Source organism: Bos indicus, chromosome 9, assembly GCF_029378745.1.
Source record: "Bos indicus isolate NIAB-ARS_2022 breed Sahiwal x Tharparkar chromosome 9, NIAB-ARS_B.indTharparkar_mat_pri_1.0, whole genome shotgun sequence".
In the NCBI taxonomy this organism is placed as follows: Eukaryota; Metazoa; Chordata; class Mammalia; order Artiodactyla; family Bovidae; genus Bos; species Bos indicus.
The window spans coordinates 45,147,833-45,175,024 of NC_091768.1; the positions used below are offsets into that span (position 1 = coordinate 45,147,833).

The 27,192-nt window shown below is 41.1% G+C and overlaps 1 protein-coding gene across 4 annotated transcripts in view; it reads left to right on the top strand.

The window, feature by feature from the left end:
* POPDC1 (popeye domain cAMP effector 1) overlaps positions 1–27,192 on the top strand; it is a 50,772-nt gene that overhangs the window by 17,667 nt on the left and 5,913 nt on the right. For all 4 annotated transcript variants that reach the window (XM_019967302.2, XM_070796022.1, XM_019967301.2 and 1 more), the window contains exons 6-7: positions 8,980–9,147; positions 10,074–10,215. In XM_019967302.2, coding sequence (XP_019822861.1) covers positions 8,980–9,147; positions 10,074–10,215 — 310 coding nt within the window. The remainder of the gene's footprint in view (positions 1–8,979; positions 9,148–10,073; positions 10,216–27,192) is intronic.

The window sequence follows — 27,192 nt, forward strand, 5'->3', positions numbered from 1 at the left end:
CACACTCTTGGGGATGCCACATGGAGATACAAAGGGACATTCACAGACACTAGTTAAGTGGATTTACAATGGTTTCAGGCCTGCCGTGCTCCTACCCTGCCTGAATAACCACACAACGTGTTAAAGTTATGTGCATTTACTAGAGGGTCTCATATAAATTTACTACCTGGCTGCAATGCTGTCCCCAGGCTTGCTGAGCTAAAGATACAGGAGGAAAAAGCAGAACCTACATCCTGCCTCCTCTAACTTACACACTCCCTTGGGTTTTTCTGGGGTCAGCTCTGCACTGAGATTTATTCTTACAGTATCTTTAATCACCACCATCTATAAACTGGTCCAGGGCTACTTCTTTCCTCTCTCCCTCTTTTCCTCTGACCTGCTTCCACTTTCTTCTTCCAAAGCCCAACATTTATCTGTTGCATCTATTTCTGTTTATAGTAGCAAGTGATTTTGCACAATAACTGTTTCATAGGAACCTGAAGAGACCAGCATTTGGGGAAGAGAAGGGGACTGAACCTCCTGCGTTTCCAGCAGCTTGTAGCCCCTGGGACATAGCATGTACTGTCTTTAACACCGGACTTCAAATTATATGTGTAATTAAATTAACATACAAAGGAATTTCTACCCCTCATCACACTTCTCAGGGATTGGGATTTGGCATTTGAGAAATAGTCCTCATGATTGATTTGCTTCTCATGTTTCTAAAAACATGACCAAACTCAAGGTACCCTAACTGGGTGAAAGATATTGGTTCAGCCTCCCCAAGCACTAGTTAGCTTTTCTCTGCATACAGTCTGGTGTGGCTGATTGATCAATGGATAAAAACTGCTCTGGCATCATCGAGCCTAAGTCCCGTACAGTTGGAGAAGACTCCCATCAGAGTAAGCCCTCGGGAGAGATTCTGTGTTGATTGTTCACCAAATGTTCCTATTGGCGGATACTCAAGAGTAAAAATAGCTGTTGCACATCTGTGTAGGAGTATATTGCCTCTTCCTGAAGCGAGTTCCCAGATGAAAACCATCATGTGCTCCCAGGATCACCTTTTCGCTCTCTATGCCAATGGCAGAGGACACTTGAAATTGTCAGTGGCCAGACTTCTGCACCCACATACACTTTTACCTGCTAATTTCATTTTTCTCTAACTCTGGAGAGTTATAAGTGTTCTGACAAGGCGCTGCTTCCTTCGCATTTTTGCTTCTTTAAATTCATTCTTTGGTAGGGGTGCTAGTGAATTCAGCAGTAGGATGAGAGGAGGAAAGGAAGCCAGTAGAATTGGCGGCTGTCCCTTGAGATCACACAGTGAATGTCATTCAGGAACGTGCAGTAATTATGATGACAGGCAGTGACAGAGCTGACATACCAACTCTAAACATCCAGCTGCTCCCTTGGTACTCCGCTAGGACCTACAGACACAGGCTGCTGCTGAGAACTCTTGGGAGAATCTTGAGTATCAATATCACAAAAGGCAGAAGTAGTGTTTTGTGTCTTATTTCTTCTTTGTACAGTTATTTCATCTCAGTGAGCTTTGCCATTTTCATTTTTCTTTTGGGTTCTACCTCCCGCTGTTGCCTTCCCATAATCGATAGCACATCCTGTGCTGTGAAGCTTGAAAAACAAACCTTTATTGACTTTAAGGGAAAAAGAATGTCTTGGAGGCAGATGTCCAGGCTCTGGTGAAATAAAGGAACACTGAGTTTTAACTGCTTTTAAATAAAACCTTCTCTTAGTGTTAAGTAAATCTTTGGGTTAAGTTGCAAAGTAATTTAATCTGCCAGCCTTGGCTCTGCTGTGTTTTAGTGCAGATGAGAACTCAATAAAAATTAGCTGAATGGACCACTTCTGGGACATTTTCATGTGTGAAATGCTGTGTAGTACACAAAGAAAATAATAAATTTTCCCCTGAGGACAGTCAGTCAGTCATAATGTCAGACTGCCATTTCCCATGCTAGCACATTCAGCATTTCCCTCCCTCCCTGGTTCTTGATAAGGTATTTTCATTAAGTGAGGGTGTAAGATTGGTTTGGGACTAATCCAGCACCTTGAGTAATTGCAGCAAACCTGGTTACAAATGCTTTGTCTAACTCTCTACTTGAGAGAAATTCTTTTGTCTTCCACTACTGTGTAGGCTTTTATTTCTTCTGTAAAATTCTTCACAAGAACTCAAGCATGGCACTGCCGAGATACCCTAATAATCTAAAAAGCAATGTATTTTATGGAAGCTTTAAGAATTCCTAGGTGCTTCAAAAAATTCCTCATTAAAGATATGTTTCACTTGGCTGCTGTGACAGGAAATCGTTACGTAAAACTGTCTATTTGACAGAAATGAAGCATTAGCTATCGAGTGAAATGACCTCAGTCAATATGCTAACTACCTGCTTCCAACTAAATGCTTGACCTTGACTTGGAAGACTCAACTTCCCAGGTATTGCTAGTGGTTAAGAACCCTCCTGTCAATGCAAGAGACATACGAATCAGGTTCCATCCCTGGGTTGGAAGATCCCCTGGAGGAGGACATGGCAATCCACTCCAGTATTCTTGCCTGGAGAATCCCATGGACAGAGGAGCCAGGGGGGCTATGGTCTGAAGGATCACAAAGAGGTGGACACAACTGAAGTGGCTTAGCATGCACACATAGCTTATTATATGAATAATAATTTAAACAGGTTTAAAGTAGTTTTCAACCATCAATAAAAAATGGTTGCTTAGTCACATGTAAATCAATGAAGTTAGAATACACCCTCTCACCCACACAAAGATAAACTCAAAATGGCTTAGGGACTTAAACATAAGACATAATACCATAAAACTCTTAGAACATAGGCAAAACATTATCTGACATAAATCATACCAATGTTTTCTTAGGTCAGTCTCCCAAGGCAATAGAAATTAGAACAAAACAAACAAATGGGGCCTAATTTACACGCTTTTGCACAGCAAAGGAAACCATCAACAAAATGAAGAGACAACCTACAGAATGGGAGAAAATATTGGCAAACGATGCAGCTGACAAGGGCTTAATTTCCAAAATATACAAATAGCTCATACAACTTGACAACAACAAAAAGTCCAATGAAAAAATGAGCAGAAGACCTAAACAGACATTTCTCCAAAGAAGAAATACAGATGGCAAATAGGCACAAGAATAGATGCTCAACATCGCTAATTATTAGAGAAATGCAAATCAAAACTACAATGAGGTACCATCTCACACTGGTCAGATTGGCCTGGAGAGGGTGGTTGGTGGGAATGTAAGTTGGTGCAGCCCTCATAGAAAACAGTATGGAGGTTCCTCAGAAAACTAAATATAGAATTACCATATGATCCAGCAATCTACCTCCTGGGCATATGTCCATATAGAGCTATAAGTCAAAAAGATACAAGCACCCCATTGTTTATTGCAGCACTATTTACAATAGCTAAGACATCGGAGAAGGCAATGGCAACCCACTCCAGTACTCTTGCCTGGAAAGTCCCATGGACAGAGGGGCCTGGTGGGCTGCAGTCCATGGGATCGCTAGGAGTCGGACACGACTGAGTGACTTCACTTTCACTTTTCACTTTAATGCATTGGAGAAGGCAATGGCAACCCACTCCAGTACTCTTGCCTGGAAAGTCCCATGGACGGAGGGGCCTGGTGGGCTGAAGTCCATGGGGTCGCTAGGAGTCAGACACGACTGAGCGACTTCACTTTCACTTTTCACTTTAATGCATTGGAGGAGGAAATGGCAACCCACTCCAGTATTCTTGCCTGGAGAATCCCAGGGACGGGGGAGCCTGGTGGGCTGCTGTCTATGGGATTGCACAGAGTCGGACACAATTGAAGCGACTTAGCAGCAGCAGCAGCAAGACATAGAAGAAACCTAAATGTCCATCAACGGATGGATCAAGATGTAGTACATACATATAATGGAATATTACTCAGTCATTTGAGCAACATAAATGGAACTAGTGCGGATCACAATAAACTGTGGAAAATTCTGAAAGAGATGGGAATACCAGGCCACCTGAACTGCCTCTTGAGAAACCTGTATACATGTCAGGAAGCAACAGTTAGAACTGGACATCGAACAACAGACTGGTTCCAAATAGGAAAAGGAGTACATCAAGGTTGTATATTGTCACCCTGCTTATTTAACTTCTATGTAGAGTACATCATGAGAAACGCTAGGCTGGAAGAAGCACAAGCTGGAATCCAGATTGCTGGGAGAAATATCAATAACCTCAGATATACAGATGACACCACCCTTATGGCAAAGTGAAGAGGAACTAAAGAGCCTCTTGATGAAAGTGAAAGAAGAGAGTGAAAAAGTTAGCTTAAAGTTCAACATTCAGAAAACTAAGATCATGGCATCTGGTCCCATCACTTCATGGCAAATAGATGGGGAAACAGTGGAAACAGTGGCTGACTTTATTTTTCTGGGCTCCAAAATCACTATAGATGGCGACTGCAGCCATGAAATTAAAAGACACTTACTCCTTGGAAGGAAAGTTATGACCAACCTAGACAGCATATTAAAAAGCAGAGACATTACTTTGCCAACAAAGGTCCATCTAGTCAAGGCTATGGTTTTCCCAGTGGTCATGTATGGATGTGAGAGTTGGACTGTGAAGAAAGCTGAGTGCCGAAGAATTGATGCTTTTGAACTGTGGTGTTGGAGAAGACTCTTGGGAGTCCCACGGACTGCAAGGAGATCCAACCAGTCCATCCTAAAGGAGATCAGTCCTGGGTGTTCATTGGAAGGACTGATGTTGAAGCTGAAACTCCAATACTTTGGCCACCTGATGCGGAGAGCTGACTCATTTGAAAAGACCCTGATGCTGGGAAGGACTGAGGGCAGGAGGAGAAGGGGACAACAGAGGATGAGATGGTTGTATGGCATCACCGACACAATGGACATGGGTTTGAGTGGACTCTGGGAGTTGGTGATGGACAGGGAGGCCTGGCGTACTGCGGTTCATGGGGTCGAAAAGAGTTGGACACAACTGAGCGACTGAAGTGAACTGAAATGGAACTAGTGATTATCAAACTAAGTAAAGTAAGTCAGAAAGACAAAGACAAATACCATATGATGTCACTTATATGTGGAACCTAAAATATGGTGCAAATGAACCTATCTACAAAACAAACAGACTCACAGGCATAGAAAACAGATTTATGGTTGCCATAGAGGTGGGAGTTAGGGATAAAGTGGGCGTTTCAGGTTAGCAGATGTAAGGTATTAAGTATAGAATGTTTAAACAACAAGGCCCTACTGTATTGCACAGGGAACTATATTCAACTCCTATGATAAACAATAATGGAAAGGAATATTAAAAAAGAATGTATATATGTATAACTGAATCACTTTGCTATATAGCAGAAGTTCACTTCAGTTGCTCAGTCACGTCTGACTCTTTGCAACCCCATGGACTGTAGCACACCAGACCTCCCTGTCCATCACCAACTCCCGGAGTTCACTCAAACTCATGCCCATTGAGTTGGTTCTGCCATCCAACCATCTCATCCTCTGTTGTCCCCTTCTCCTCCTGCCTTCAATCTTCTCTAGCATCAGGGTCTTTTCAAATGAGTCAGTTCTTCCTATCAGCTGGCCAAAGTATTGGACTTTCAACTTCAGCATCAGTCCTTCCAGTGAATATTCAGGACTGATCTCCTTTAGAATGGACTGGTTGGATCTCCTTGCAGTCTAAGGGACTCTCAAGTCTTCTCCAACACCACAGTTCAAAAGCATCAATTCTTCGGCGCTCAGCTTTCTTTATAGTCCAACTCTCACATCCATACATGACTACTGGAAAAACCATAGCTTTGACTAAATGGACCTTTGTTGGCAAAGTAATGTCTCTGCTTTTTAATATACTATCTAGGTTGGTCATAACTTTTCTTTCAAGGACCAAGCGTCTTTTAATTTCATGGCTGCAATCACCATCTGCAGTGATTTTGGAGCCCCAAAAAATAAAGTCAGCCACTGTTTCCACTGTTTCCCCATCTATTTGCCATGAAGTGATGGGACCAGATGCCATGATCTTAGTTTTCTGAATGTTGAGCTTTAAGCCAACTTTTTCACTCTCCTCTTTCACTTTCATCAAGAGGCTTTTTAGTTCCTCTTCACTTTCTGCCATAAGGGTGGTGTCATCTGCATATCTGAGGTTATTGATATTTCTCCTGGAAATCTTGATTCCAGGTTGTGCTTCATCCAGTCCAGCATTTTGCTTGATGTACTCTGCATACAAATTAAATAAGCAGGGTGACAATATACAGCCTTGATGTACTCCTTTCCCGATTTGATGCCACAAGGAACAGTATTCATCTTATAATAACCTATAATGAAAAAGAATCTGAAAAAGGAGACATATATATGTATAAACAAATCCCTTTGCTATATACTTGAAACACTAAATCAACTAAACTTCAATTTTTAAAAATAGTTCTAAGCAATGGTTCTGAGCAAACTATAATATCATATTAAAAGTATTTTCACCTCATGGAAAACCTGAGGTCATTAAAATGGTTGAATAAAAGTTAAATGCATGTGCAATACATCACCTGTGCAATGGCTTCTTCTTTTCCTGGGTGATTTCCAACTCCTCCTTTACTTCTTCCCCCACTGTGCATGAATTGTATCTTCCAAAGGCATGGATGACGTCTTTGCAGAATGAAGGGACTTCAACTCTTCTAACCCTTTCTTCAATGCTTGGGTGCAGGACTGGGTCATCCTGAATGCCCGGTGCTCACGTTCTCTGAAAACACTCCCTCCTCGAGAATATTATTCAGTCGCCTTTTGTTTACATACTCATCTCCTACTGTTTCTGGGAACTCCTAAGGACAGGCTTCTATGTCTCTTGATCTTATATTTCTTTTCCTATAAATCTTTTTGTTCTTGGTCGCGTATCCTTACTTACTACCAGCTTGCTCCACTAGAATGTAGGCTTTATGACAGTATGTTCAGTTGTTCTTTACACAGAGGATTCTCGATGGTGAGTCAGCCTTATGCTTACTTCACCAAATGGCTTTCTCGGTGGTTGTCTTGATGAATCTAGAACATATTGGATTTCCCACCTGGTGGGAAAACATGTCTGGGCTGGAAGTCAGAAGCACTCATTCCACTGTTCATTAACATGTGTCCATATATAAATTTTTTGGTGCTTATTTGGCATCTGGAAAATGAGGAAGAATGTTATCTGTCTTATCTCAAAGGCAGTTTTAAGGATCTGCTTACATGATAGATATAAAAGCACCTTAAATGTTTCAAAATGCAATACATTCTTAAAGGAAGGGCATTATGTGTACCTGGAATTTCCTAGTCATTCTCTTCCATTTTTTCCTGTCCTGTCCTTACTGCCACCTGAGATTGTCACATTTCTTTATTATCAGCTTCCTCCACTAATGTAAGCATCACAGGGCAGGTATCTTGTTTTCTTGTTCACCGTGATAACCTCAGTGCCTTGAACTGGGTCTGGCATAAATTACTAGCCTAACAATGTATATTGAAAGAATAAATGGAATTTAGCATTTTATGGAACCATAGAGCTGCTGATGTGTTTCTTAAATGCCAATGTATTTGGTTTGGTGGATTTATTATTTAATATTATTTAATGTAATATTTTAACATTATTTAACATGATAAATAAGTACAGTTTTATTTTCCTGGGAACACTGACCCATCTTTTGTAGTCAAACCCTCTGAGTTACTAAGGATCAGATTTCAGCCACTGACACAAGGAGAGAAGCTGGGTTTTCTTGTCATCTGAAATACATTTAGTTCTGACTAACAAAGGGTAAAGAGCTCCTTTGGAAACATTTGCTCTGAGCCCAGATATGACTTCATGTCAATTTTGAAAACTTTTATTAATCTCCCACTTGGAAAGGCATTGGGTTTAATGTTAAAGATATAAAAACACTTTTTGCCTTAAGTATTTGTGTTCATCTGTTAATTCCTTCATCAGTAAATCTGCACTGAGCACCACTCTGTGTTGAAAGCCAGGCACTCAGTATGAAGATGCAGTCCCTGCCCTCAGGGTGCTCAGGAGAGAGAATGGTCCACAGATGAGCTGGAGTTCAGTGATAGGCATGCCATGTGAAGCTGATGGAAGGACCTGCATGGGAGGAAGGGCATGTGAGGATGAGCTCCTCGTTCTGGAGAGAGGATTTCTTTACGGAATATTTGAGCTCTGCACAGTGCAATTACAACGCTCTCCCACTTTCTTATGTAATGACACTAAAGGAAATAGTATGCTTCCCAGTTCTGAGCTGGCTGGGGCTTCTCTGTGTGTCCCCATTGTGCTACCCTTGGTAGTCCACACACGAGAAATACCTATGACAGAAGGAACCAAAAAGGACCCCTACTAGCCTTGTTCATCAATGACAATCTGGGTCCTAAAATCAATTCACATGAGTTCATTTTTTCATTCTCTAGTATAATAATCCAGGTATAAAGAAATATTTAGCCATCCTGAACACCCAATTGGGACATCAGTCTAGTACACTCTAGCAGTACTATTGACATGGAGGCCAATCTTCTATCACCAGACCTCACAAAACAGAACAACAAAACCTGAAGACTTTATTTTCATTTAGTCTGCCGATGGCATACTCAGTTGCTTTGGTCATGTCTGACTTCCTACAACCCAATGACCATAGCCCACCAGACTCCTCTGTCCATGAGGATTCTCCAGGCAAGAATACTGGAATGGTTGCCATGCCCTCCTCCAGGGGATCTTCCTGACCTGGGGATTGAACCTCCATCTCTTATGTCTCCTGCACTGCAAGCGGGTTCTTCACTGTACACTGGGAAGCCCAGTGTACAGACTGCTTGATTTTAAATATAATGTTATATTTATAGAAGCTTATGTTTATGAATCCTATTTTAACTTATATGATAAAACATTGCTACAATAATATCCACTCAATTATTCCACTCTTCCCTTGTCCCACATTACTGACATCATAATTCATATACATTTTTCTTTCTGTTTCTTTGGCAGGTCACCATTATTGCAGATGATAATTGCAGATTTTTATGCTGGTCAAGAGAAAGATTAACGTACTTTCTGGAATCAGAGCCTTTTCTGTATGAAATATTTAGGTATCTAATAGGAAAAGACATTACAAACAAGCTCTACTCATTGAATGATCCCACCTTAAACGATAAAGTACGTATTTTTCTGAGTCCTTTCACTTTGTTAAATACATATGTAGAGTGAGGTATCCCTCCTTTATGCAGTGTATAGGTTCCTGAATCTTCATTAACTAATCATGAATTAGTTCTTTGTTAAATGAAGTGGGGATGCTTATAATTGAGAGACCCTTCAGGGGATCATTTCTCAAGAGTGAGAAAATACCATGTAATTATTATATTTCCCATGACCTAGTGAGGTGTCTGTGCATATCAGCCACCTCATGTGTAGTGAGGATGTGCTGTCCTCTTCATAATATGTCTTTCAAGGAATCTAAAGAAGATGGTAATTGAGACGGAGGACTAAGGGCGATGTGTGTAGGCCAGGGGAGGCAGGGCAGACTGATAAATGCTGATCAACCCCAGCAAGCAGGCGGTTGGCATTTTAACCCCGTGTCTTCCAGCCTTGCACATCCTACTGACCAGGTCCCTTTCCAGAAAACCCATAAGTGACAAGAGAGGTATAGGATGGAAGCCTGTGGCCATTCAGTTAGGCATTTCAGAGCTGTTTGGATCTTCAACAATTTGATCTTCATTTCCCCATGTTTGATGAGAAAGAAATTTAAATGAGTACAGAAGAGAACTTGCAAAACATTGTTTCCATAAGTATTGTTCCCCAGGGACTATGAGTATGGGTGTGTGCACTCTTCAAGTTATCTTGTCTAGGCTGTTATCAAATTAGGTTGGTGCTTAGCATTTTTCAGATTAATAAGTAGTCCAGTGAGTATATTAAATTTTTATAATGTATTTGTAGTAATAGCTTATAATAAAAAATTATAGCTACTATTTATTTGGGACTATGTACCAACAGTTCTTTATTTCAAGGAAAAGTAAATGCTACTTACAGGAAAGCTATGATATAAGTCCCGTAGCACTCAGAAATCTTAAAACTTTGCTTTACAGAAGATCAAAAAGTTGGACCACCAGCTCAGCCTTTGCACTCAGTTGTCCATGCTAGAAATGAGGAACAGTATAGTCAGCTCCAGCGAAGACGAAGAAGGCTTACACCAGTTTCTTCGGGGCACCTCCAGCGTATCCTCTCTTCGTAAGTTATCCCCACCCTGGGATTCTGATGGATGTTGCTAGAAAAGGACAAATGACAACTTTGATCAGGAAAGTAACTTTTCAAGTTGAAATTATTTGACAACCTAAAGGCAACAATAAAAATAATCACCTTTTCTAGCTTTTTTTCTCTATTGCCCATCAGTTAAAATCTAACTCTAGAACTCCTATTTCCATTTCAGAAGTTGTCCACTTGTTTTGCCATATACTTTTCTCAATCTATTGAGTGGAATAGTATGAAACAGTCCATATGGCTTTCTGGGCATGGTCTTCTTGTTTTCATGATTTTTGTGGAAACTACACCCAGTGTTTAAAATGGTGGGAAGCAACAGCTGGAGGTTATACTGCCAGCTAGTTATCTCAATGTGACCACCTAGAGTTAACAGGTGATCAGTTAACAGAACTTTCCCGAAGATGAAGGAGGCCACTCAGCTCCACTGTGAGTCCCCTCAGTCACCAAAAGGCAAGTTTTTCTAGATTCTGCTATTAAGCAGCTTAGATTGCTTTAAAACATTTTAAATAGCACTAATGACACAGATGTTGAGGTTAATAAGATGAAACAGAATTATTTCAAGAGATGCTTAATGTTAATACTTAAAATTATTTTATAATAAGAATTATTCCAATAATGGCAGTGTAAGAATGTTGAACCAATTCATGGGAAATAGCAGACAGGCAGATTCTCTCAGTGCATGAACTAAAAACTATTCATCTTTGCAATCATATGTAAAACCAAAGAAACTTTAAGAACCTCCAGATACACATCAGATACACATTCAACAATCCTAAACATGTATGTAAATGGTCTTGTAACTTTGGATGCTTTAGAGAAAATGGATTAAGGATTTTAATGCACAGTATTGCTGGAATTGACAAGGCCATGTAATTGGTGTAAGTGTCAAAGCAAAGACTAGGCACAGAAATGCATTATGGGCCTAAAGGAGATTTCAGAAATAATACAGATGAGAACCTGGAAATGGCTATATTTTATTCCAAAGTAACTTTTTGAAAGTACAACTGAGGTTGACGAAACTCTGAATCTACTAGCATGTCAGATGTATTACTGCCTTATTGAAACATTTTGGTGATCATTAATAAGCATTTTCCAATGGACCCATCTTAATTACTTGTACAGTGATTTCTAAGAAAGGCCAGAAGAAGGGGAATTACACTGAAATACTGTATGTGATTATTCTTCCTGTAGAATGGCTTTTTTTGTAGTTTTTATAGTTCTGCAGTATTGCTGAGGAAGCCCTGAGAACAAGCAGTATATGGGACGGCCATTCATTTTCTTAAAATCAGCTTGGTTTTTCTGTAGTATTTTATTGTATAATCTAAAGCTTTTGGACATTTTGAAAGTGAAAGTGTTCATTGCTCATTCATGTCTGACTCTTTGTGACCCTATGGACTGTAGCCCACCAGGCTCCTCTGGCCATGGGGATTCTCCAGGCAAGAATACTGGATTGGGTTGCCATTTCCTTATCCAAGGGATCTTCCCAATCCAGGGATCAAACCTGGTTTTCCTGCATTGCAGGCAAATTCTTTACCATCTGAGCCACCAGGGAAGTCCTTTGGACATTTTAACATTTTAGAAAAGAAAACCTTCTCTAGGGTATGTTGTTTAAATAGAATGAGAACAGTTTTTCAAGATTAACATCTGTACTATACTTGCCTCCAGAAGCCTAGATTTCCGGGTATCTTGTGGATAGATCACACATCTTGTGCATACAGACCTGGGTCCTTGCTCTAATAATTGTTAGTTGTATGACTTGGAATAAATTGCATGACCTTTCTAATCTGACATGAGCTGTCATATCAGATTGTCAGGGCACAATTCCTGGTCTGTTTCCTTCCCTCTTCCTTATAGTGAATTGTGAGTTTAATCCAAATGGCTGTTTCCTGCATGGGTAATTGAAACGTCCATGTCTGAAGAGGCTGGCTGCAGCTTTCCTTCTCAGTTCCCTTGTTCAGTTGCACTTTGCTGTACTGAAAATGTGTACAGCCTGCTTATGTTGTTTATTTAATTATTAAATATATATTTTAGCCTCAGGTTTATTACACAAGCTCTTACATGTATGATGTAAATGCATAGAGCCACATATATGCATAGTTTTGAGTGTGTGTGTGTGTGTGTGTGTGTGAACTGCACAGCAGATGGACCTTCATCCCTGCTTCCTTTTAACAGTCCTCATTCTGAGTTTCTCAGTTTCACCTCTGCAGCTTAATGGAAGACATTAGTATTTGAGCACAACACTGATATTAATTATGAATTATTCATCCTACCATGTGATTCATTAAAAATTGGTTAGTTCTTACTTTTTCTTAGATTTTGTCCCAGAACTATGGAAGGCTGTTTTTGTTTTTCTTTTGCCCAACCCATCAATAGGGCATCAACTTATCCAATTTACATTCCTTGTAAAACAGAGAATACAAAACCAATCCCTTAGGACTGTCAGGCTGAAATAACAAAATTCAGCACGCTTTGAGCATGTGAGGTCCCCAAAACAAATGCCTAAGCTCTGATTATTCTGGATTTTTGATGTACACATGGGGGCAGCCAGGGCAGCTGGACTCAGCAACAGTAAGTATCAGCTTCATGAATGCTAGTGGAAAGAAGGGAACACACGTTTATTGACAATAGCAATTACTATTTTTTCAGGTACTCTCTAAACATAATCACATTTAATTTTCACTGCAGTCTGCATGGAAGAGAGGTATCTTAGCTCTCACTAGACGACACAGTGCTAACAGATAGTTCCCCCAACCTCTGGCTACGATAGAGAGGCTGCTTTCTTTCTTTCTCACGTGCACACAGGTGCTGCTGGGTCCTCCTTACTCTGGACACTGAAGGAGCAGCTGCTGTTTGGGTCACTGCCACTCGTGGCTGAGGGAAGACAGTGATGGCAGAATCACAACACAGCTCTTAAAGCTGTTTAATTCTTTTTTGCTCTCCTGTTGCTTCATTTGCTTGAGTTCCATGTTTGGAAGTGTGATTGTGAGACAGGTTGTCCAGGATGTGTGAGGAGGATTTAATGCCCTTATACAGGTATAAGCTTTCTTCTCTCTGCTCCTGGAGCAAGGTGCTCATCGAGGTGCCTTGTCATCTCTGTCTTCCCCTCCTTACAGGTTTAGTTCCCTACACGTAGTATATAAAACACACATGCAGACTGACTGTCCTTGGCAATTCCATCATGATAAGTGGTGCTGAGCACAGGCATTGTCATGGCAACAGGTGGACATACAATGTTTCTTTGCAAGTTGAGAACTTTATTTTAGTTAATTGGAGTTAAATAACCTATTGTTTGTTTTTTAAAAATGCTGAGTCAGTATAGGTGATCCAGCCTGTTAGACTCATCTTTGAAAGATTTTGCTAATTTAAACCATGTTTTTCAGAAATTATAATTAAAATTTATTATTTCTTTAACAGACTATGGAATAGTTAAGAGATATTTCTTCTTGACCAAAAAAGCCTTTTCGAGTATTTTTTTGTTGTTGTTAATGTCAAGAAGGAGCTCTGGACAGTCTACTAATTTCATATGACCTAGGGAAAAGTGAAAGTGAAAGTCACTCAGTCGTATCTGACTCTTTGGGACCCCATGGACTGTAGTCCATGGAATTCTCCAGGCCAGAATACTGGAGTGGATAGCCTTTCCCTTCTCCAGGGGATCTTCCCAACCCAGGGGTCAAACCCAGGTCTCCTCATTGCAGGTGTATTCTTTACCATCTGAGCCACCAGGGAAGCCCGACCTAGGGTACAGATCTGTGCTAAGCTGAGTTCGTTTACATCTGGTTAGTATTCTTGTCTGCTAAGACTAGGCAGCTTATCTGACATAATAAGTTTCCCTCAGCTCTCTTATATATTTCTTTACCTGGAAATATACAAAAAACCAATTCCATCTTCTGAGTTTCATGAAATAATCTTTTCAATCCAATTTGTATTTCATTTCCCCTGTGAACAACTGTAGGCTTACAAACAGGATTATAGGGAAGGTGGAAAGGCAGTAGGGACCCGGAGATGAGCCTAAGAACTGTTCTCGGACCCACCAGAAGGGCTAGTGAAAAGCAGTGCCCCCACTTCGTAGATGAGCAGAATGCAGCTTAGGGAGGTTAAATAACCTGCTCAGGGCCGCTCGCCAGCCCTGAAACTAAGAAGTACTGAATTGGTTCCAAGGTCTTGCTTTGCCTCTGACCTTACAAATACCCGTGCATGAGTGTAAACTTGTTTGGGAATATTCAGCCCCTGTTGCAGCCACTGACATATCCTGACCACTGTCATACATGTTCTCATTTCATCTTCACTTACCTTCACAAGGTAAGTGTTGTATTTCCCCCTTTTCATGGCAAGGAATATGCCATTCATCTCCTCTGGGACCTTAGCGCACAAGCTCCTCCTGGCTGCAGGACCGTCTCCAGGGCCCCAGCCCTCACCAGTTCTTTAAACGGCCTCTCTCCTCACCCAGCATGTTCTCATCTGTGAAATGACTGTAAAAGAATTTTATTGGGCTGTGTACTTTCAGTCTTTTAATAAAATAAAATTAAAATTATCAAGTTAATATACAGTTATCAAATAATAAAAATTTTTTTTTCAATGAAAAGAACTGACCCCTTCCCACCTAACCAGTCTTTAAGAGCAATCATATTGGAACAATTTTTGTCCAAAATGCTAAATAGTGTGCTGTTATTTATTGATTTATCCTCCTAACCTTTATCTTCTAACCTAACTTAGCTCACTTTTAACTTCCCTTCATGCTTCTGCTCAGTATAAAATATGACTAGTTTTTATCCCTTTATTGTTTACATTTATAACATTAAGTAATACATATAAACCTCTATTCCTTTTTCTCTTTGAAAAGAAAGAAAGAAAGAAAGAAAGTCGCTCAGTCATGTCCAACTCTTTGCGACCCCATGGACTGGGGCCTACCTACCAGGCTCTTCCATCCATGGGATTTTCCAGGCAAGAGTACTGGAGTGGGTTGCCATTTCCTTCTCCAGGGGATCTTCCCAACCAAGGGATTGAACCCCGGTCTCCCTCATTGTAGGCAGACGCTTTACCATATGAGCCACCCGGGAAGTCCTTTCTCTCTGAAGCACTTCTAAGGTGAGGACATTAGCTTCCCTACAGTTACTTATTCTTTCCCCTTCTACCTTCAAACTCCTGTCTCTTCTTTAACTTTTCAACAATCAAGGTTGAAAACATATTTCTATTCCTTCTTTTTTCTTATTTATTTTTTAATTGGAGGAAAACTGCTTTACAACGTTGTGTTGGTTTCTGCCATACAACAATGCAAATTAGTCAACATTTTATACATATATATATATCTCCTCCCTCTTGAGCTTCCCTCTCAGCCCATCCCACCCCTCTGTGTTATCACAGAGCACCAGGCCGGGCTCCCTGTGTTATATAGCAACTTCTCAACATGTTTTACACATGGTAGTGTATATATATCAATGCTTTTCAATTCATCCCACCCCCTTTCCTGCACTGGGTCCACAAGTCCATTCTCTATGTCTGCATCTCCATTCCTCCCCTGCAAATAGGTTCATCAGTACCATTTTTCTAGATTCCATATAAATATGCATTAATACACAATATTTGTTTTTCTGACTTACTTCACTCTGTGTAACAGGCTCTAGGTTCATCCAACTCACTACAACTGACTCCAGTTCGTTCCTTTTTATGGCTGAGTTATATTCCACTGTATGTATGTACCACAATTTCTTTATCCATTCATCTGTCATTGGACATCTAGGTTGCTTTTATGTCCTGGTGCATTGGAAAAGACTCTGATGCTGGGAGGGATTGGGGGCAGGAGGAGAAGGGGACGACAGAGGATGAGATGGCTGGATGGCATCACTGACTCGATGGACGTGAGTCTCAGTGAACTCCGGGAGTTGGTGTTGGACAGGGAGGCCTGGCGTGCTGCGATTCATGGGGTCGCAAAGAGTCGGACACAACTGAGCGACTGATCTGATCTGATCTGATTGTAAACAGTGCTGCAGCAAATGTTGGGGTGGGTACTTGTGTCTTTTTGAATTGTGGTTTCTCGGGGTATATGCCCAGTAGCTGGACTGCTCCATCATATGGTAGTTTTATTCCTAGTTTTTTTAAGGAATCTCCATAATGTTCTCCCTAGTGGCTGTATCAATTTACATTCTCACCAAAAGTGCAAGAGGGTTCCCTTTTCTCCACACCCTCTCCAGCATATAATGTTGTAGACTTTTTGATTATGGCCATTCTGATTGGTGTGAGATGATACCTGTTTGTAGTTTTGATTTGCATTTCTCTGATAATGAGCGATATTGAGCATCTTTTCGTGTGTTTATTGACCATCTGTTGTCTTAATTGGAGAAATGTCTGTTCAGATCTTCTGCCCATTTTTTGATTGGGCTGTTTTTCTGATGTTGAGCTACATGAGCTGCTTACATATTTTGGAGATTAATCCTTTGTCAGTTGCTTCCTTTGCAATTATTTTCTCCCATTCTGAGTGCTGTCTTTTCATCTTGTTTATAGTTTCCTTTGCTGCGCAGAAGTTTTTATGCTTTTTTAATTGGAGGAAAATTGCTTCACAATGTTGTGTTGGTTTCTGCTAAATTGTTTTTTAATGTGGTAAAATACATGTAACACACAAATTACCCATCTTATCCATTTGTTAAATGTACAGTTCAGTTTCAGTTCAGTCGCTCAGTTGTGTCCGACTCTTTGTGACTTCATGAATCGCAGCACGCCAGGCCTCCCTGTCCATCACCAACTCCCGGAGTTTACCCAAACTCATGTCCATCGAGTCGGTGATGCCATCCAGCCATCTCATCCTCTGTCGTCCCCTTCTCCTCCTGCCCTCAGTCTTCCCCAGCATCAGGGTCTTTTCCAATGAGTCAGCTCTTCGCATGAGGCGGCCAAAGAATTGGAGTTTCAGCTTCAGCATCAGTCCTTCCAGTGAACACCCAGGACTGATCTCCTTTAGGATGGACTGGCTGGATCTCCTTGCAGTCTAAGGGACTCTCAAGAGTCTTCTCCAACACCACAGTTCAAAAGCATCAATTCTTTGGCGCTCAGCTTTCTTTACAGACCAACTCTGACATCCATACATGACCACTGGAAAAACCATAGCCTTGACTAGATGGACCTTTGTTGGCAAAGTAATGTCTCTGCTTTTCAATATGCTATCTAGGTTGGTCATAACTTTCCTTCCAAGGAGTAAGCGTCTTTTAATTTCATGGCTACACTCACCATCTGCAGTGATTTTGGAGCCCCCCAAAATAAAGTCTGACACTGTTTCCCCATCTATTTGCCATGAAGTGATGGGGCCAGATGCCATGATCTTAGTTTTCTGAATGTTGAGCTTTAAGCCAACTTTTTCACTCTCCTCTTTTACTTTCATCAAGAGGCTTTTTAGTTCTTCTTCACTTTCTGCCATAAGGGTGGTGTCATCTTCATATCTGAGGTTATTGATGTTTTTCCCGGAAATCTTGATTCCAGCTTGTGCTTCTTCCAGCCCAGCGTTTCTCATGATGTACTTTGCATAGAACTTAAATAAGCAGGGTGACGATATACAGCCTTGGCGTACTCCTTTTCCTATTTGGAACCAGTCTGTTGTTCCATGTCCAGTTCTAACTGTTGCTTCCTGAACTGCATACAGATTTCTCAAGAGGCAGATCATGTGGTCTGGTATTCCCATCTCTTTCAGAATTTTCCACAGTTTATTGTGATCCACACAGTCAAAGGCTTTGGCATAGTCAATAAAGCAGAAATAGATGTTTTTATGGAACTCTCCTGCTTTTTCAATGATCCAGCAGATGTTGGCAATTTGATCTCTGGTTCCTCTGCCTTTTCTAAAACCAGCTTGAACATCTGGAAGTTCATGGTTTAAAAGGTATTAAATATGATTATTCTCTCTGCCAATTGTAGTTAGGTCTTCCTTGCTTCATCCATGGCTTATTTTATAAAGTTTAAAGCAAATGAATAATATTGACATTATGCTTTATTCAGAATAGTGGGCTGTGACTACATTGCTTTCTTTGGGTTCCAATGTCATCATGATTCTTGATCTGTTCAAAGGAGGCTGTTTCTGATAAGTTCAAATGGATTCTCCTTTTGTAAAAACACAAATAATGCCACCGTAGTTTACTTCCTGCCATGCCTCTCCTTTTTTCCTTTAAAGTTTTTTTTTATGCCTAGCTGTCAGGACCGTCCTATTCACCAGATCCCCAATATCTGCTAGTGGCTTTTTGCTTTGGGTGAATCATTTCATTTCTTCTTAAAGTCTGAGTAGTTATTTGATATTTGAGCCATGCCTTTTCCTACTGCTTTTTGTTTTCATGGGTATCTCTAGTGGCCTCTCTTTTTCCTTATCCTTACCTTTTTGGTCTCACATCCTTATTCTCCCCGGCCATCAGTTCCATGTCCCCTTTGTCTCAGACCTTCCTCATGAAGCCTCTTACCCTCCTACCTCACCCCAAACTGGTGATTCTCTGGCTCTGCTACACAGCTGTCATCCTTGAACTGCCTTTCCTGTTCCCTTGAGCTTATCCACCAGCTCTGCAACCCTAAAGCTTTCTCTTTAGTGCAGGAGAGGACTCAGGCTATTCCTTGACTACTCACACCTGTTGCCCGGCCTCTCAGGGCCCCGACCACCCATCTGAGAAGCCAGGAATTGATCTGAGAACCTCCTCTTGAGAGCCACTAGCCTCCTAATCCTCCCCATTTGCCATAATTTGTATAATTCTTTGCTGAGTCCCTCAGTGGTGCTGAGTCCCTTTAAGGAAATTAGGTCTAAAGGCATACCTACTCTTCAGTATTATTGTTCAGAAAACTTCCATCCAAACTCAGTTTCTACAATCTGAAATAATCTTATGACCTCAATGAAAAACACATTTTTTAAATTTAACAAAGTCTTATAATATACATAAGGCAAAGGCATAAAGGGGATGATAATCCTTTTCTAGCAAAAAAGCCATTACATTTTCCCCCATCCTCATACATCAAAAAATGTATAATCTAATTAAAATTCTAAAAACCCCTGTAAGGTTTTTAATTACTTGTTAAAGCAGTCGGCCAGATGGTTAAACATAATAAAAGAACACTTTGAAAGGAATGAAGAAAATGTCATCAAAGTTAACAAAGGAAAGGGGAAAAACATCTTACCACAATTATACTGGAGAGTTTATAAAAGTGTCATTCCTTGTTAACATTTCTGAAGCAGAGAGAGAAGTCACTTGACAAACTTCATATCATGGTCCTTTGCTTACTTAAAGATCAAACTTGAGGTCACTTACTCATTCTCTGGAACAAGTGTGACCTTCACTCTGGATTTAATAAGAACAACTATGTCTGTTTACTTTCTCCTGCAAGGAGAAGCCCTCAGGCCCTCATGTAATCAGAAGCACACCAAAATAGAAATAAGCTCAATAAGGATAGAGTTCTGTCAAAGGGCATTTCTCCTACCTAATTTTTTAGCACTTATAGGAGAGTTTGGACGGATGGTTATGTAAGATCCCCTGGGTCTGTGTATAAGAAGGCTTCCTGTGTTTAATTCGGGACTTTAAGGTACAAGGCCTGGCAGGGCAGCCTGAGCCCATCCTCCGTGGAGGCGCCTTGCTGGTTTGCCTCTGCCGGCAACAACCCTCAAGGACGCAAAGCGCTTCTTCATTGCCAGCTCCTTTTCTTTTCAGCAAGGTTCACGCACAAGCTGCTAAGCAGGTGTGCTGAGAAGAGACCCTGCTTCCTGGATCCAAAGCCGCCTTTGGGTGTCCTGCTGTGGTCTGGCATGAGTAGAGGTGTCCACTGTTTGGTTCCTCTAAGTCTGTCTTCTGCATTTGCTCAGAGCCCATGTTTTTTAATCTTACTCTCTTACATCCTAAGCAGGATGGCTACCTGGTGCTCCCATTCTCTTTCCCACCTAACACACCGAATTGGCACACAGCTGAGTCAGTTCTGCTCTGCTGTGTGTGTTCTCCAGGCCTTGCTATCTATGCATGCAAGTATATGTCTTCTTGACAGAATTTTTTTTTTTTTTTTTGCTAAGCAAAAGTAATTCTTGATGTAGCTGTTTAACAAGTTCACACCTGATAAGTCTGGATTGAAGTTCAGTCTGAGACATTTGTTTTATTTACTTTTAGAATAAATTGTGTTAATTGGCAGCCAGGGGCAATTGGATGATATTGATAACTAAAAGCCAAAAATAATGCTAGTTATCGCTTCTTGATTATCATAAATATCAAAGATACAGTTAACCACTTCTGTGTCTCAACTGTAGAACTGGCTTTAAAAGAAGGATAAAAATCAGTTTCCTAGAAAATTTATGGAGATGGAATTATGTGCCCCTCTAGAATTTGGAATAAATGAAAAGTGAAGCATTATACAGAGGTCATGAACCTCATCGTCATGTCCTTGAGAGGCAAAAGTAATTTGAAAATGCACTTAGCTAAAGATTAGCTCAATTTCTCCCTCTGTTCTCTCCTCATGCTCTCACACTTAGGGAAGATATTGGGCCTTCTGGGCAAACTTCTGATGATGCATCAGTGCACAAGGTTAGTGAAAAACTGGGCAAGCTTGCAGAAAGAATTTTTATTAACACTCAATTTTTGAAATATAACTAGTCCCCTTGAAGCAGGATATTCTTTTGTTGTTGTTGTTCACACTCCAAATTGGGTTTTCATTAGTGGCCAAAAATGATTTCTGGCAGCATGGTGATGGCCTCTGAGTCTTTCCACTGAACCAGTGGTTCTCCTACAGAGGGCAGAGACCACCAGGTCAGGGTCAGTGAACTCCTTCTCCAGGAAGCTCCTGGCTGCGACTGTGGCCGATTCCCAGGTAGGGCCAGATGACTGTCATACTTGGCTCTTAGTGGTACAGAAGCCAGGCCACCTGAGGCTGAGACAAAGAGTGGGCTCTCTCTGAGACTCCGATTCCTCTCGGGGCTCAGACAGCCTGCTGGCGCTGGCGGCTTCTGGCAGCTGTAAGTCAGGCTTCATTCCGGTCACTTTCCAGTGCATCCGTCTGCTCGATGGAGAAAACAGCAACAGGCGCAGTGGTGGGAACTGGGATGAGGGGACTTGTGGGCTCTAATGCACCATACAGCCTGAATTTAGTCTTCTCCGTGTGGAAAAAAAAAATCTTTAGCTGTCAATCTTGCTGGGCTGTCAGCGTCTCCTGCTTTGCCCTGGCCAGTTCTGTTTCTCAGTGGTTCCCTCTCTGGTGGGAACGGGGTTCATCCACATCATCTCCCAGCTATTTATTCTTTTTTCTTAGGTGTCCAGGTGGTCTCTGCTTTAGCCTCTGAGTATAAAGTAGAAATACTGATATGGATGCCGTGAGGATGAATTGCTCCTCTATTGTACAATGGAGTTTCTGAGAAGACAGAGGCAGAAACTAGGTTTGGTTTGATTTCCCTAACATTTAACCTAGCCTCTTGCACAAGGTAGTCCCTTGGGGATTGTCTAGGCCGACTGGATGAAAACTCTGTAGCAGGTGACAGCACCGATGCACCTCGCTGATGCTGACTCGGACGGACGGTACTCCTGCCTGGGCTGTAAGCACTGTCGAATCATCAGTGATATGAGTGATTTCCCTCAAGGCGTGTAGTACAGAAGGCAGTGATAACAATCACTTTTTGCAGTGAGGTTTTACTGTAAACAGACCTGCATGCTTTGAGGGCCACTGGTGGTGGCCCACTGGCTTGACCCATCAGAGTTCAGTGTGTGGTTGTGTGGTTTCCCCACGTCCTCAGGGAAGGCCCCATGCAGAGTTTTGGAGCGGGATTTTTCTCATGTACTAAGTAGTTATCAAGGACCTAGCTACATGTGGGTACTTCAGAGAGGCTGCCTGAGAGAAAAGGCTGTGATGACAGCCCACAAGATGCCTGTTTTCTAGTAAGGGAGGGATGCAAGTACTTGTCTTGTGGTGGAAAACAGAATCTCCCCAGAGAAGGAATTAGGGAAGACTACAAATGAAGGAGGTAGGGCTTGAGGCTCACCTTGCGGAGTGGAGAGGAATTTGGTGGGGAGAGTGGAGAAACCAGTTCACGAGGAGAGAAAAGCAAGAGAAGAGGAGGAAAACACTGGGCTGGATTTGGGACATTGCAAGTTGGCCAGGAGGGAGGGGGGCCCCTGGATGTCACCCCAGGACTGGAAGTTAACTCTTGCTTTACTTTTTAATGTTACATCCTAAGACTACAGTTCTTCCTTTCTCAGGCAAATAGAGTGGGAACAGAATAAATTCTTTCTCAGAATAGTGGTAAACAATCTGCCTGCCAATGCAGGAGACAAAAGAGATGTGGGTTCAGTCCCTGGGGTGGGAAGATCCCCTGGAGTAGGGCATAGCAACCCACTCCAGCATTCTTGACTGAGCACGCATCAATGAAAAAAAAAAATGCTTCCCGTCGTATCAGTAAACAAGATATTGCCGTTGTCAAGTCATCTCATGACAGCCACCCTGATGGTGAGCCCCGAGGGAACTCAAGATTCAAACAGGATGCCTGACACATAGCAGTTACCACTGGAGCCACCCTGATCACACACCCTGAGGAGACTCAGGATGAAAAAGCACAGGACACTGGCCCCAGACAGCTGAGGTGCACGGCAAAGGAGTGATTTCAGTCAGTGCAAACTCTTGCATCTTCTCATACATAGAAAAGTGCTAAATTACTTGAGATGTCTGGTTTTCTTTAATTAACAGTAACCTTTTGATATTCTGACTACCTGGTCTTTGTTACAAAAAATCCTGTATATCCAGGCCCCTCCCTTCCCTCCTGGGACCAGTCTCTCAGATATCTGAGAGACTATGTCCTGGGCTTAAGTCCTCAGTTTTGTCTGCCAAATAAAACATAGTTCTCAACTTTTAATTGTGCATTTTTTTTTTCAGTTGACAATAGAGAAGCTAAAAGTTCTTCCAGAGTTTCTCTACGTCATTTCTAGTTATATTGGTTCCTCTCATCATTCTCTCTCAACAGAAAAAGGCAGTGATTGGTGAGGTAGCTAAAGGGGCAGATAACATTTTGGCCCCAACGTGGATAACTATCTCAGATTGCTATAGAACCTGTAGTTCCATGCCTTTGGTTGGATAGTTCTATACGTTTAGTTCTCTAGTTTGATAGATGGGCTTAAAATCTACAGACCAGTTCTCCCCACTTGCCCAGCCAAAACGCAATGGGCATGTTCGTGTTATGTGTATCGTAGGTCTTCGTACGTCTGGATGCTCTGCATAATTGATTTGGCATGATGCTCGTAGGCATGCCATTTTGCTTGTTCTCAGGGTTTATCTGATTGCAGATACTCAGCCTAAGTTAATATTTCATGAGATTCAGTCATAACTTGAGGCTACAAATATGATGAAAGTCATGGCTATTGTTTTTCTTAAAAAAATAATAGACAATTTTGCTGCACTCTTACACTGAGCAACACAAAATGCTACTTGAGCACAAGTCTCATTTCCTTTATTTGCTATTCCTATGAGCGATGATGAATTTTAACAAGTTTTCTAATGATTTAGGCCATTGCTCTCCTAAGGCCATATTATTAAGTCATTTTACTGACTTATATTTACAAAGGGATTATGATATCCTAGGCACAGATATAAGAATTTAATAAGTTTGAGTCATGTAATCCTCTTAACAACCATATGAAATACATGCCATTATTATGACTTTTATTTTACAGATAGAGAAATTGGGGCACAAAGAAGTGAAGTAACCTGCCCAAGGTCACACAGATAGGTTACATTGCCATTTGAATAATTCACATGCAAATTCCAGGTTATGTTTGGTATGTCTGCTGTAACCTGTGTGAAAAAGGATAAAAAGAATATGTCTGAGAGATTCTCCCATGCTGTGCTCAAGGCAGAATTGTGTTCCTAGACTGTTTTAATAGAAGCTAATTTTCTACCAGTTACATCAGTAGTTGTCTCCCTGCAAACTCAGTATTTTAACTAACTGCAAATGTTGAAAAGTGAACAATTTCCATTTATATATGACAAACACACTAGCTCTGCCAAAGTCCAGCTCCGCACTGTATAATTATGATCTTTTATGTTGAAAGATGTAGCTGTGGATCATGGCATCTTCCAAGATGGCAATGACTATATAGTTAAAATAAATGACAGTTACTGTATATAACTTTTTGTATATACTTTTTGCTTCCCCTTGTACCCCTGAAAAAAACTCAGCCATAAAAAAAGAATGAAATGTTGCTATTTGCAACAGCATGAGTAGACTTGGAAGGTATTATGCTAAAGTGAAATAAGTCACACAGAGAAAGACAAATACTGTATGATATCACTTCTGTGTGGAATCTAAAAAAATACAGTGAACTAGTAAATATAACAAAAAAGAGACAGACTTATAGAAAGCAAACTAGTGGTTACTAGTGGGGAGAGGGAAGGGGAGGAACAATATAGAGGTAGGGAATGAAGAGGTACAAACTGCTATGTATAAATAAGTTACAAATATATATTGTATACCACAGGAATCTAGCTAATATTTTATAATAACTATAAGTGGAATATAACCTTTAAAATTGTAAATCACTATATTGTACACTTGTAACTTATAGTATTGTACATCGACTATACTTCAATAAAATTAACAAAAAAAATTTTAATGTTTATGTAATGGTGTTATATGAATTTCTAACTGGAAAACAGTGATAAATGTTATATACGCCAAAGAGACTTAAGTGAAATAATTTATATGTAAACGAATCCTTTCTTTGATGGTATTGATGTGCTAACAATGGTGACTGATTCTGAAGCTGTCAATGGAAGGAACAGAGTTCCCAGAAGTCATTTTCCCAAGTATCTTTATCCTGATCTCAAAATTCGATCTAAAATAAGCAATGTACACTTTTTATCCAAGTTGGAATATATATATATCTTGAAAAAAAATGACAGCAACATTTTATATGTGCCAAGCACATTCCATGATTATTTTGTTTAATCCCCTGAACAACCCCGTGAGGCAGGTCCTGTGAATGTCTCCTTTCCACAAAGGTGGAAACAGGCCTAGAGAGGTTTAGTAATGGAGGACAGGTCACGCAGCCAGGAAGCTGCACAGCAGGGATCTGAACCTTGGAAGGGTTTCCTGAGCCTCTGTCTTGGCCACTGGCTCTGCACCCTCACCCCTGTGCGTAGAGTACACAGCTGCCTCTGGCTAGGGATTAAGAGCTGATCCTGATAAATTTCTTGTTGCCTTTTTGTGTCTTCATAAGATCCCACTACTGTTCTTTGCTGTAGAGCAAGTATTTGAAAAGTCAGATTTCTCCCATTGTTCCTCCTTCATCAACCTTACACTTAGCCTGAGTTCAGCATTTGCTGATATATTGATTGCTAACTGACCTCGCCCTGCTGGAGGGCAGAGCAAGAATATAGCACAAGCCTGGGTGGGGCTGAGGGAGACCCTCATAAAGTGGAGCCTGACACAGAATGTGGGAACTATACAGGAGGGAGTTTGTGTATGCTATAATAGTAGGCACCTTGAGAAGCCTATGCACTCATTTATAATAACTTCTACTCTTACTTTTAGACTGTTTTTTTCTTCCATCAAGCATGGTGTCCATTATAGTAGAAGCTCAATTAGCATTTGGTTGACTGCATGAATGAATGAAGGACAGACAGAATGAATGGGTTATTTGGTTTCTTTGATATAAGGGCCTCTGCTGCTTTTCTGTGGAGAAGGCAATGGCACCCCACTCCAGTACTTTTGCCTGGAAAATTCCATGGACGGAGGAGCCTGGTAGGCTGCAGCCCATGGGGTCGCTAAGCGTTGGACACGACTGAGCGACTTCACTTTCACTTTTCACTTCCATGCATTGGAGAAGGAAATGGCAACCTTTCCTAGGAAGGTTCCTGGGATTGCCTATAGAATCCCAGGGATGGGGGAGCCTGGTGGGCTGCTGTCTATGGGGTTGCACAGAGTCGGACACAACTGAAGCGACTTAGCAGCAGCAGCTGCTTTTCTGGGTTATATTTGCTCCATCCAGCTCTTCCTTCCTGCATGCCTGGATTCTCCTCCTTGCCCTTCCTTCTCTCTCTCCCTCTCCCCTGTAAGTCCAGGGAGTGACTGGACAGTTGGTGGCAAGAAATATTCTTTTGGATGATGTTCCAGATGGTGGAGGTTCTATAGTTTCAGAGTAGAACCATTCCTTAGGGAAAGTAGGAGTTAAATCCACCTTCAAGGGACTAAAATTACCATCTATGATATTAATGTAGGAACATGCATTCTGAGTCCTAAACAGACTTTGGTGCAAAGCACTGGGAACTGCATATGTTTGAGAAGCTTATACTATCCAAGCACCTGAAGTGACATCCTCTCTACATCTGTTCTCATGGACTAACAACGGCTTCTTGACTTTGCTGCCTTGCAGAACATTGGTCTATAAGACATCTGGTCCATGCTAAGGTCCTTGATGTTTACAGGACCATGTAGTGCTGTCTAAAATGTCCGAAGACATTCAGTCCATGCCAAAAGGTCCCTAATATTTGGTCTTGCCCCAAATGATTTGGCGTACACAGCAATCAGAGAAGAAGTAAAAGGGACCCAAATTGGAAAAGAAGTAAAGCTGTGACTGTCTGCTGATAACATGATACTATACATAGAAAATCCTAAAGATGCTACCAGAAAACAATACTAGAGCTCATCAATGAATTTGGTAAAGTTGTAGGATACAAAATTAATACACAGAAATCTGTTGCATTTCTATACACTAAGAAAGATCAGAATGAGAAATTAAGAAAACAATCTCATTTACCATCACATCAAAAAGAATGAAATACCTAGGAATAAACCTACCTAAGAAGATGAAAGACCTGCACTCTGAAAACTATTAAGACACTAATGAAAGAAATTGAAGATAACATAAACAGATAGAAAGATATACTGTGTTCTTGGATTAGAAGAATCAATATTGTTAAAATGACTATACTACCTAAGGCAGTCTACAGATTCAATGCAATTCCCATCAAAATACCAAT